Source organism: Monopterus albus, unplaced genomic scaffold (genome assembly GCF_001952655.1).
Source record: "Monopterus albus unplaced genomic scaffold, M_albus_1.0 scaffold19.1, whole genome shotgun sequence".
NCBI classification, from domain to species: Eukaryota; Metazoa; Chordata; class Actinopteri; order Synbranchiformes; family Synbranchidae; genus Monopterus; species Monopterus albus.
This window is the reverse complement of record NW_018127899.1, coordinates 2251769-2264048: the sequence shown is the minus strand read 5'-3', so window position 1 is coordinate 2264048 and position 12280 is coordinate 2251769. Positions and strand designations below refer to the sequence as shown.

Sequence of the window (12280 nt, the reverse complement as noted above, 5' to 3'; positions counted from 1 at the left end):
TTGTACTCACGTTTTTGTCGCCCTAGCCCCGTTCCAGTCTTGTGCCCCATTGTCTCAGCCTCCTCGTCTTTGTCGCTTCTCCGGACCACAGACCTCCTCAACCCCGCACCATCTCCACCACGCAGGTCGATGCACAGTCTCCCATTAACTGCATGTACTAACTCTGTCTCCTCAGCAACCTTCCACCATGACCAGCCCAGGAGTGAGTCCCAGCGTCCGCAGCCCGGCCTTTCCCTCATCATTCCACCACTGACTGTTATTCACCTTCTGCAGCTCGACACCCGGTCCCACTTCTACCTGGTTATTCGCTTGCTTGTAAAATATCACTGTAAATAAACTGAGCACTACTTGCACTGAAGTCAGCCACCTGGGTCCGTCCTTTTTTTTGACTCGCTCACCTCTGTGTCCGAGCGGATCTAACACTTTCACATCGAATGATATTCAGCGTCCTAATTATAGTTGATGTATTAAACAGCACTGAAGTTAGTTTCTGATTCAACTATTAATGGGGAATTTAAAGGACTTAGAGAGTATTCTTTAGGTTAACCTGTTCAATTGATGTTTAATGCAGCATTCACAGCTGTCAGATTTGTGAAACCTTTATTTTATTTGTAGAAACACTGGCACTTTCACTGCTTTTCTCCATCCTGGTCTGACCACATCAAACCAGGTTCAGATCAGAACTTACCTATTTACAACTGTTTGTTTTCCCACCTCTATAGTTACTTATTTAAGTATATCTAATATTATACTAGTTAAGTCTCATTTTGCCGAGCCTGTTGCATTACTGGGGTTGGGAGGGATATTGTCAATGTTAGCTATGTTGATTCAAAATGAACTAAAGGCAAATAAACATCATTCATTCATTTTCTACCACTTAGTCCCTGAACGGGGTCAATTTAGAGACACCAATCAACCTAAGCTGCATGTCTTTGGACTGTGGGAGGAAGCCGGAGTACCCGGAGAGAACCCACACAAGCACGGGGAGAACATGCAAACTCCACACAGAAAGGTCCCAGGTGGGGCCCGAACCCGGAACCTTCTCGCTGTGAGGCAACGGCGCTAACCACTGTCATTTTTACAAAAAAATAAATAAATACTCACTGAGCCGCCTCATGTTTTCGGTCAACCTGTGCATCACAAACCAGACAATTTAGACTTTATAACAAATACAGCTTTAATGGTATTAAAAGTGTGTTACATATTTAGTTATTTTAAGTGAGTGCACTGGTAAAAATGTTGTGTTTTCAAGACTTTACTCCTCACAGCTCTGCAGCATCCCGGGTCATCTCCTTACCTCTTGGCACTCAGCGGCTCATCCGTCTCCACTGTTGTCTCCTCTGGCTGGAAGCGGAAGTCTTCGATAAGAACAGCAAAACGGTCGTAGAGCCATTTCAGGAAGCTCTTGGACAGAGTGTCCTTCTGTTTGTCTGGGCAAAGAGAAGAAAGCGATGGAAAGTGATATCAACATTAGTCAGCTCTAAGTGTATGGACAGGACTGAAATGCAGTTGGCAGCAAAGGCCGCATGCAGCGTTCGGAATAAAGCCTATACTTTGAGCAGAGCTAGCCGGCCTCCCTCTTCACTTCCTCCTGTCTAAAAAGCCCAGACTTCTAAGGCTAGTTACCGGCTACGAGCCAGGGCTAAAGCAATTTAACCATGAACCAGAGGTCCCCAACTACGGTTTGGGGCCAGAGACCTGGGCGGGTAACACCGTATTTGAGAAAGTTACAACTAAAAAGAAGTTGGATGCTGCAAGAAGTAAAACCAGAATTAACATTGGTGTGGCTTCTGAATGATGGTGACAATTGAGAGAACAATAGTAGCTGAACAGTGATGCCATGGTGGCCGCATTTCTTCAGAGCAGACACATGAGTCTTGGGATATCCTCAATCCTCACTCGACCCGGAAGCCGAGCTCAAGGACCGAGGAACAATCATATAAGAGACCTGAGATGCAGCTATGGTTTAAAGAAAAGAGAAAATGCTCATGGACTATCAGCCACTGACACTTTGAACCCTTATTCTTTCTGTTTTCCCCACTAGATGGAGAATCTGTTCAATTAGCAGGTCTGTACAGCTCACCTGTACTGCTGGCTTGAGGTGAAGGAGGGGGCGGGGCTTTACGTGTCTGAGTAGGTGAGTCTTCAAGCCTGTGAAGAAACGACCAGTCCATCAGCCCAGACACAAACCAACAGAAACATGCTACTCTGTTTCAAAACCAGCTCATTAAATTGTTTTTCTCGGTGGCTACCTGGATTTCAGGGTGTCATTGATCTTCTGCTCCAGCTCGATGCGTCTGCAGCGCTCCTTCTCCAGCTCCTGTCTCAATGAATCCATGTTGGACTCTTCTTTAAGTTTCCTCAGCTCCTCCTCTGAAACACAGGGACAGCCAGATGATCAGAGTCGGTTGGTCCTCTGAGGCCTCAGCAAGCTGGCGTGAAAAGTGTTTTCATACTATCGGCAGCTGTTCAGGGCAGCTCAGGTGACATTTTTACCCTCTACCTGGTGAGGTTTATGTCTGGCATCCATCTTTACAAGCATCCAAGAAATCAAAGTGCCACAGATTTCACATTACCTATAAATCATATTTCTCCAGTTCATATTATTTTATAAAGCGCAGTCCAGGTCAGGATACTCACGCAAAAAGTGTTTCTCTAACAAAGCAACTTCTAGATGACCTTTGATCTCATTCAGATCCGTCCTTGAGTCATCTTGGAGAGCAGGAGAAAATGATCCTGGACCACCCTGAGAGACAAACACACACACGCATACAGGTATATGAAATAACAACATCTCTTTATTTATAGTGCAGCTCAGACCTGGTGAGTGATGCCTGTAGCAGTGAATCAATCTGAATCATTCAGCACTGAACGATGCAGCAGCTGGATTGTACTTAAGTACAGTTTAAAGGTACTTTATTTGAGTAATTCAAATGTTCAGACAACCATGCAGGTTGATTTAGCATAAAGAAAACAAAGTGAACATATCAAATATCTGTTGAAATTCTGGTCTCAGTCAGATTAGCATTTGTGTTTCTTTTTAAACTCCTGGTTCTCTTATTTCATGCAGACCAGACAGGTGTGTGTCTGTACCTGAGCATCACTCTGCTGCTGCTCTGCCTCCACCTCCCCGAGCTCCTCTGGCTCTAGGACGGAGCTGCGAGGCTTCATCGCAGCCTCCTCAGTGAATTCTGCATCGGAGGTATTGGGCGACTCGACCGGATCCAGGAACTCGTCCCGTCTGTGGCCTCGGAACCGGATCTTGTCCAGACGCTTCCGCATGGTGGGCACTGTGGAGCCGGTCTCTACCTGAACATGATGGACGACTGAGCTGCAGAGACTGGAAGAGGATGAGGAAATCAGAAGCACTGAGACATGGTCGACAAAGCATCAAACAACCATCTGGTTCTAATAAACTGACATGGTGAGCAGAGTGAAGGCTTTGTCGGTCCGTCCACTTTGGTCCAGATGGAAATATCTTAGCAAATAGTTGATGAAGTGCCAAATCTGACAGGCTGATTTCAAGTGGGAATAATGTTTAAAATATTTAATGTTTTAGCACATTTACTGATTACCACTAAAGACAGCGCACAGCTGATGCTGACAGGAAGGTCATTAGTTCTGCAGGTATTTGGTCACAAAACACAGTCATGGATAAACTGACATTTTGACCTGATGATGGCACTTCACGCATTTCCTGGCAATCCATCTGATAGCTGTTGAAACTACAAATGTGAACCCTGTGATGGCAGCAGAGGAGAAGTCTGTAGACTTCACTCTCTGGGAACCACGAATGTCTGGACTTAATCTGGTAACAATCCATGTAATAAATGTAATAAATAAATCTTTAAAAAGAATATAATAAAAACAACAACAACATAATCACAATAATAATTTATTTGAAATGCAAAACTTTTAACCTGCAAGTGAAAAGTAATGGGATTACTAAACTCATTAGGATGCATCCTCTGGAGACCACAAATGTCTTCACAAGATTTCATGACAATCTTGCCAGTCTTATGTTAGAATGGTGCATGTACCTCCCAAAAAACCTATTTTCCATCAGTGCACAGGCTCTTTCCTGCTCATCTCATCAGTGTAGCCCACTGCTGTTAAACAAATGTCCAGATGTATGAATGCAAACTGAACAACTGAACAAAAGAAGAACAAGCCTAAACATAAAAAATTCCTCACAATCACTTTATCTGGGTGTCGGCAGTCAACTGTGAAGGAGTGAAGGTGTGTTCAGTGGAATTAGCTGAGCTGTCTGACAGGCCTGACCGCCTCCAGCATGACTGCCTGCTTACTAACTGACTGACTGACAAAGACCATAACTGGTCTGTCTGCTTTTAATGACTGACTGTTAACATTACTGTCAGTCTACTGAGTCAGCAGCTGAGTACTGATTAACAGAATTAATGATTTTAAACAGACAGTGTGAATGCTTGGTAGTGCAAATGGATGAATGGCCAAATAGTGTGAAAGCACTTTTAGAGTGTGCTGCAGTGCATACAAAACCACTGCAGAGTTTACAGAGGTAAACTCTTATTAAGAAAACACAGATGTGTATTTTCCCTCCTCAGGGTCTGCAGGGAGGAGCTGGAGATAGGGAGTTTTGGACCGCTGTGCTGAATCTCCTGCTGCCATGAACCGACCCTGATAAGGGTGATAATGGATGAATGGACTTAAATCACATAATCCAAAGTATTAAAGTGTGATGGATGATATGATTGAGTCACATATTATTAATCTGATTTGTTTGTTTAAATGTAGGTTTTCGGATTATAACTTTCTTAGTAGTTATCCTGCAATCAGACATAAAAAGACTAACTATGGCCTACAGCACACAAAACAAAGCATATTATACTTTTGTACATTTGTACAAGACTTTTTATTACTGGACAGTGCAAATGCTCTTCAGATGTTTAGATTCTTATAACTCACACAGTCCCATCAGGAGGCATCTGCTCAGTCCTATATTAATTATGGGTGATAATAATAATAAATAATAAAACTAATAATTGTGTTTATGATTCTGGGTTCTGAAATGTGAGGATTTGCTACTTTTTCTTCTTCTTATTAAATTTTAGAGTGAATTTTTTTTTTTGACTGTGGGTCGGACCATGCTTTTGAACTGGCGACAGCCAATCATCTGCTATTTACCTGCGGAGCTCAGTGAGGGTCTACAGGAACCCGGTGCGAGATCCAGGTTGGACAGACCTGGACACCGTCAGAAGGATCGGAATAAGAAAGGGAGGAATAACAAGAGGTGACAGATGTGTCTCACCGTGAACCGAAGCTGAAGCAAACTTTCCCACCTTCGCCCCTTCCTAGAGGTCCAAACCCACTCCAGACCAGACCAGTGTCACTCCTCTGCTTCAGTAATTAGTCCAGATGTGGTTGTTTCTGGGAAAGAACCGGACCGTGTTTCTATACCTGACACCGATCGCAGCTATGAATTGCGTGATCAGCGTCAGCATAACAAGGATGTGACGTCATCATGCTGCGCTCTTAAAGCGAACGGCAGGTCTTAGCACAAAAAGTAGCGTTCTGTTTCTGGAGGAACTTTGAAGGGCTTTCAGTTCAGTGTAGGAGTAACGGTCGGTGCAGTAAAGCACTTTATAACCTGGACAGTTTCAGCTGAGATGTGGACATGGTCTCCACGGTCCTGAACACTGACGTAAAGCAGGTAAGACTCGCCTGACGGTAGTACTTCCTCATCCCGCAGGTGAGACCGCGCACCTACAGCTACACTAACGCTGCTATGCAGCGCTGACAAAAAGTTTGAGAGCTCACGCTGCATTCTTTGCAGTTCCTCAATGTTTTCCACCAGACTTCGTTCAATCAGTCTTTATCGTCTTCCAGTGGGCCTAGTTCATATAACTCAGGACCGTAGTGTTTCCTGTTATTTTTGGTTAATAAACAAGTAAACGTGCGGCTTGCACTGCACACAACCTGGCTAAGTTTAAACCTTTTATCCTCACATAGGTTCCGCCAGAATAAGAGAAAATTGACAGGGGCAAATATGTATAAACTGTCAGTATTATAGGGAGAATAACGAGAGTATATTTAATATATGCCGAATTAAGGATAGAGACCTAATTATTAAAAACATCACAAAAACTGGTTGAATAACTCTGGCACACCTTACCGGTTAGCAACGCAAAGATAAAGTTGCATATTTTATAAAGAGGATCCGGAACAGGGTTTGCAAACACCCGAAAGAAGCTGGGCTGCACAAAACAAATAAAACTATTCTTTAAGACTGATCAAATTTATAATAGTATGGGGTTTTCTCACATGCAAATCCGTGTAAGAAAAGTGAAGTTAAAATGTCTGAGAGCAAAGGCCATGTTTTATTTCAGATTCTGTTATTTTAATCATGATGCAAGATGTGTTTAGTGCATGGACAATTTCCTATTGGTTCTGTATGTGTTGCTTGTTGGTTCTGTTTTTGTTATATTCAGTGGTGTAAAGTATATTTTCAGTCTGTATTCAAGTTGAGAATTTTTATGTTCTTCTAGGTTATATTCCTACTTCCACTCTACTGCAGGTTATTGCACAATATTTTACTTTTTACTCATTGCTTTGCAGAGTTAGGTTAATAATACAAAATATAATCAACAAAATTAATTATGACATATTATTATCGGTTGAGGAAATTCACAAACTGTCCAGCAGTTTATAAATTGTTCAAATTAGCCCCACTTTAATGAGCTTCAGCAATAGGTGATGTACATATTGATGAATCTGTAACTATAGTCCAATACTAAAATATGGGCTATTCTGCATAATGTCATTTGAAGGCACGACTCTACTTATTCTACATTGTAGTACTGCTACTTCTATTTAAATATCTGTTTACGCTTCCCACTGCTGTTTGTATCGTTTGGTTTAACAAAGCCTGGGGAAGTTTTTGTTCTGGTCTTTGTCCAGAAGCTCCTGAGATAAAAAGTGCAGATGGATGTGCTGGTTCTCTTTTTCTCTGCAGAAAGATGCTGATCATGCAGTGGTCATTGCAGTAACGTCTCGTGCCGTGTTTGGATCTGGAGCTGATGATGATGAGGTGTACGGAGAGGGTTTGGCTTTCCCACTGCTACAGGTTGGAGTCCAACACTGTCAGCAATTTAAAACCTTTAACAATATTGTTATAGTGTGTGTGTTGAGAAACGATTATTACTGGCTAGCTGATATGCCTGTATGTTTTCATTGACACCAGATGGTTTCTGTGGTTTCAGAACAAATTCCTGTTACTTTTGAAGAACCGCCTGCTGTTAAGCACTTCAAAACTCCAGTCTGGTGATATTCTGTTTTTTTCCTCTTGTCAACAAATCCTCAGGCCCTGCAGAGAGTGAATGAACATCTGTTGATGAACAATCCTGCTGAGCTGCTGTTGTTCGACATTGTCCTGCTCACTACTGACAGTCAGCAGCAGCAGCAGAGCCCCCGGATCATCAGCAGCACCAGACATTACGGTAATTCAACTATAACCATCAGCAGCAGCACCAGATATTATGGTAATTTAGTTGTAAAGGCCATCAACAGTAATTTAACTGATTATCAGCAGCATCAGACATTACATTAATTTAACTCTAAGGATCATGGACAACACCAGACATTACGGTAATTTAGTCAAGCAGCTGATCAGTGCTGGAGTTTAAAGTCTTAGTGATACTGGTGACAACTTCCTGTTGCCATGTCATCATTGCTGCTCTCTTGCAGGTCTTGAAGTCGGCAGGTTTTGTTTTTCCAGCGAGGAGGATTTTGTGGAGAATTTACTCAAAAATAATGTTCAACTCTTCCTGTCAACGGACAGAAACGAGGCATCACAGGCAACACAGAGAGGTCAGGAAATTTCTTCTTCCGTCATTCATTACAGCTGTACATGTGACAGATGTGACCCCCCCCCCCAGAGGTGTGTGAGTAAGTCTTTATTGCCAACTATAGTCTCTGTCAGATGTTGGAACATGAACATTCTCATCTGTTTAAACAGGAATGAGATGAAATGCAAAAGTTGGACATGTTTGAGACTGAAATAACTGAAAGAGCATGTTGCGATAATGATTCTAAAGCAGTTTTTCTGTGAAATGTGTCGTCCCCCGATGGTTAGAGCCATCGGTTGAGCTGGCGCCGCAGATGGCTGCCTCTGTTCTCTACCGGTAAAAAATTCCTTGTGTGTAACATACTTGGCCAAATAAAGGTGGTTATCCTTATCCTATATGCAAACCTCACTGTACTAAAATTCTCACAATGAGTGTTTAATTCTCTAAACATTACAGCTTTTGAAAAAAAAGTGACTTTGTTCTCAAAATGTTTGTTTATTCTAAAAGAAACATTAATTTTGAAATGCTGCATATTTATTCAAACATTACAACGTAACTTTGAAACTGATTTTTCTGTTATGACTTAATTTGATTCTGTTGATCTTTATCTTAAAATTATTAGCAACAATGTTCACTTAAGACTTTAGTTTCTTCTTAACATTCTTACAGTTGAACACTGTGTTTTGATAATGTAGTGAGGTGGGTGTGATGTTTGAAGGTGAACCATCCTTCTTGTCATTGGTCCAGGTGTTCTCTCAGCACTGCTGGACCACCAGACAGCTTCCTGTCCGTCAGAACAGCTCAAGGTTTTGTTCTTTGGAGATGCCGTCATCCAGCCTGACACTGGCCCAACGCCGCCGAGCCGACAGGCTGCTCGGGTACAAACGGCAACATGTTGATACATCTTTAGTTTATATTCTTGCTGTGAATTTTCATAAAGCTGAATCTCAAATGTTCCAAAGGTCCTTGGAACATTTGAGATTTGATTAAATCATGATTCCCACTCTTCCTGTGCAGAGCTTCTCGGCTCAGCTGGGTGAGATGCAGCGGAGGTTCACCATGTCTGACAGCCCTCTCAGCATTGGCCTGGTGACGTGGCGTGGTGGCAGGGACAGCTGTGCCGATGCCCTGCACACTCTGCGGTCCCGCGGTGTTCGCGTGGATGAAGCATACTGCTTAGCCGAGGCCCCCTGGGGCCCCATCCTGTCTGTGTTCCGGCCTCACTTTCTGCTTAGTGACGGCTTCGGGGGGCTAGAGGGGTGACATGATAGGAGCAAGCGGCAACCTCCGTGGCCGAGAAATGAAGCCGATGTGGAAGTGCCAAAACCAAAACCTGCTGTTCCTCGAATGGCCACTTAAAGCTGGCTCCAAAAGAGAGTCGGTCCCTTTGTTCTACTGACATATTTAGTTTGCTTTTAATGTTTTGCTTTTAATGACTACTCTAGTGGTCCTTGAAAAGGTTCCAGGTGTCCTTTGGATCTCTCTAGAGGCCTCATGAATAAGTTGTATGAATCCTTTAGGGATGGGCCGGGTCTGTGAGAAGGCTTCAGTGCTCCTCGGTGAGATTCAAGGGGTTCTTCAGTATTTTATAAATGATAAATATAATCAGAGCAGTGTGTATGTGGTCAGCTTTAATTATCAGAGGATGAGAAACCGCTGAGCTGATGTCAACAGGAGCAGAAATCGGGAGATTAAAACGTTCTGTGGAATGGAAGAGCTCGGTCTAGAGGACAATGTGCTTTTGTGATTCTGCCAGTTTCATAAAAGACCTGGTGGTGACAGCACTTGGTTTTCTTTATCCTGCAAATTTGAGGCACTTTTATTGTAAATTTTCATTTTGTTATTTTAGACTTCTCCAAGTTTCACAGGGGGGAAAGTGTACTTTTTACTTTAACATTTATTTGATGGCTGATGATAATTAAAAATCATTTAAGTAAAATTATACTGTAGATTACAAAAAGGTAGCTTACTTATCCTTTACCAGACACGGCGTGTTACACACAAAACTGATTCTGAAGTCAAGTCAAGATTTTTATTTGCCATTTAATAATAAACAGACAGTCTAGGCATATAGGAATTCTTGTGCAGCTCTCCTTTGGAGTCAGGTAAGGAGTCAAAAGCCAGAAAGAACACTTGGTCTTGAAATAAAAAGTTACATAAAGGCAACAAAGTATTAAAACTGAAATACACAAAAATTGAGTAATATTTTCCCCAGTGAACTTCAAACATAGCACTTAGCAATTCACTTAGTCAAAATAAAAAGACTAAGGGTCTATTGTGTGGATAATCATTGATTTTAATCAATTAATGTACTATTAATTGAAAAAGCAAATTAACGTACTTTATTACATCAGTATCATTCATATGGAAATTGAAAAATTAGGGGATTTTGACGTCAGTCTTTGTATTAATTCATATTCACTACTTGTCAATATGACATATTTACTGTTACTGGTTTTTAAAAATGTAGATGTTTTTGCAGTGGTCACTCCTTTCCGTACACACGCGAGCGCACACAAATAACGCACGGATGAACAGACATAAACGGACATGACAGATGGACAAACTCTCCTTTTGCAGCTCACAGACCGAAGGACGCCCTAAAGCGCAACTGATAAGCGGCTTTAAATTGGCTCATCTGGCGTCAGTGGCCTCAGGCTGCAGGTGGACGCACCGGAGCTGCCAACACACCGCTCTAACGATTTGAGGATTTGAATGCGTTTTTGATCAAAACTCCGCCGGGCTTCCCTGTATTTCGGGAGAGAAAATGCTATAGGCGAAACTTTATCAGCTTTTAATATTTATTACATTGGAGATGTGCTTTACTTTGTGATTAAAACACATCATGACTGTTTCCATTCCGTTTTGCGTAAAGCGCGCACTGGAGCGCTCGGGAGCTGCACATTAATCCATGTAGAGTCTCCCTGGCACCATGGTGAGACCGCAGATGGGTGACCAGAGTCCTGTCCGACCTTCCTGATAGTCTGGTGGCCGCGCTGCTGGGGCTCGGAACGGGACGGAGCGGCGCAGCCCCGGTGCAGATGGGGGCCAACCTGACGGAGGCGGCGAAGGCGGAGGGGCAGAATCTGTTGGCCCTGGTGTTCGGGGTGCTGCTAATTATGGCGATCATCTGCGGAAACCTGCTGGTGTGTCTGAGCGTGATCATCGAGAAGGCGCTGAAGACCACCACCAACTACTTCATCCTCAGCCTGGCGGTGGCGGATCTGATGCTGGCGGTGCTCGTACTGCCGCTGTTCGTCTATTCTGAGGTGAGTTTCACTGGAACACACGGTCCATGGACCAACACTTTGGTTTGGGTACACAGCGAGACACTATACTTTTAAATGGTCAGCTGCAGCCAGAGTTTCTATTTGCAGCTCTGCCTTGTCTTTGTACAGACAGACCAATTAAAATGGCCCCAATCAAACTTTAATTTACACCATAAACCATCTAAAATTGGCGACCCTTCATTTCAACAAGTATTTAAGGGTACTTGACTTTCCCTTCGTTTTCCCATGACTTTGAAATAGAAAACTTCCAGTCATGAATTTTCAAACTGATTTTACATGAGTATAGGTCTGAGAATAGGGACTCTTAACGTTGGCACAATGACAGGGAAAGGTAGAGAGCTGGCGGACATGATGGAGAGAAGGAAGGTAGATATACTGTGTGTGCAGGAGACCAGGTGGAAGGGTAGCAAAGCGTGTAGCATTGGAGGGGGATACAAACTGTTTTATTATGGTGTGGACAGGAAGAGAAATGGGGTAGGAGTGACCCTGAAGGAGGAGCTCGTGATGAATGTTTAAGAGGTGAAAAGAGATGAGGCAATCTGAGAGAGATTAATGACTGCAAAGTGGTGGTATGGGAAAGTGTAGCCAGACAGCATCGGATGGTGGTGTGTAGGATGACTCTGGTGGTCAGGAAGAAGAGGAGAGGAAAGACGGATAAGAAGACCAAGTGGTGGAAGTTGAGAATGTCGTGAGGAATTCAGACAAGTTGAGACAGGCTTTGGGTGGTCAGGAAGAACTTCCAGATGACTGGGAGAAGTGATCAGGGAGACAGGTAGGAAGGTGCTAGGTGTGTCATCTGGAAGGAGGAAAGAAGATAAGGAAACGTGGTGGAACGAAGTAGTACAGGACAGCATTCAGAGGACGAGGCAAGCTAAAAAGAAGTGGGATGTAGAAAGGACTGAAGACAGTAGACAGGATTACAAGAAATTGCAGCATAGAGTGAAGAGGGAGGTGGCAATGGCCAAACAGAAAGCATATGATGAGTTGTATGCCAGGTTAGACATGAGGGAAGGTGAGAAGGACTTGTACAGATTAGCAAGACAGAGAGATAGAGATGGGAAGGATGTGCAACAGATAAGGGAATTAAAGACAGAGATGGAAAGGTGCTAAAAAGCGAGGAGAGTGTGCAGAGAAGATGGAAGGAGTATTTTGAGGAACTGATGAATG

General features: G+C 43.1%; 3 protein-coding genes across 6 annotated transcripts in view; 2 read left to right on the top strand and 1 right to left on the bottom strand.

Annotated features, from left to right (window-relative positions):
• Window positions 1-5455, bottom strand: part of LOC109956371 (GRAM domain-containing protein 4-like) — a 22302-nt gene extending 16847 nt beyond the window's left edge. The window contains exons 1-8 of one of the 3 annotated variants that reach the window (XM_020593407.1): window positions 5319-5455; window positions 5164-5220; window positions 3094-3340; window positions 2641-2746; window positions 2253-2373; window positions 2084-2151; window positions 1298-1430; window positions 1105-1130 (exon numbers count right to left, since the gene is read on the bottom strand). In XM_020593407.1, coding sequence (XP_020449063.1) covers window positions 1105-1130; window positions 1298-1430; window positions 2084-2151; window positions 2253-2373; window positions 2641-2746; window positions 3094-3282 — 643 coding nt within the window. In that variant the 5' untranslated portion in view covers window positions 3283-3340; window positions 5164-5220; window positions 5319-5455. Of the gene's footprint in view, window positions 1-1104; window positions 1131-1297; window positions 1431-2083; window positions 2152-2252; window positions 2374-2640; window positions 2747-3093; window positions 3341-5163 lie in introns of all 3 variants that reach the window. The other 2 variants (XM_020593406.1, XM_020593405.1) reach the window with 2 other exon arrangements.
• Window positions 5456-5539: 84 nt separating this feature from the next.
• Window positions 5540-9793, top strand: LOC109956373 (cytosolic 5'-nucleotidase 1B). Its single transcript, XM_020593415.1, has 6 exons — window positions 5540-5689; window positions 6992-7102; window positions 7340-7475; window positions 7723-7845; window positions 8571-8701; window positions 8841-9793. The coding sequence occupies exons 1-6, from the start codon at window positions 5654-5656 to the stop codon at window positions 9084-9086; spliced, it is 783 nt and encodes a 260-aa protein (XP_020449071.1). The 5' UTR covers window positions 5540-5653; the 3' UTR covers window positions 9087-9793.
• A 366-nt stretch (window positions 9794-10159) lies between these two features.
• The window catches only part of LOC109956462 (D(4) dopamine receptor), a 7761-nt gene continuing 5640 nt past the window's right edge, over window positions 10160-12280 (top strand). For both annotated transcript variants that reach the window (XM_020593602.1, XM_020593601.1), the window contains exon 1: window positions 10160-11092. In XM_020593602.1, coding sequence (XP_020449258.1) covers window positions 10865-11092 — 228 coding nt within the window. In that variant the 5' untranslated portion in view covers window positions 10160-10864. The remainder of the gene's footprint in view (window positions 11093-12280) is intronic.

Excerpts from the sequence above, each read along its gene's own strand:
- LOC109956373 (XM_020593415.1), top strand. The coding sequence starts at position 5,654 with ATGGTCTCCACGGTCCTGAACACTGACGTAAAGCAG. Across the intron at positions 7,476-7,722 it reads CAGCAGCACCAGACATTACG|GTCTTGAAGTCGGCAGGTTT; the intron begins GTAATTCAACTA and ends GCTCTCTTGCAG. Across the intron at positions 8,702-8,840 it reads CGAGCCGACAGGCTGCTCGG|AGCTTCTCGGCTCAGCTGGG; the intron begins GTACAAACGGCA and ends CTTCCTGTGCAG.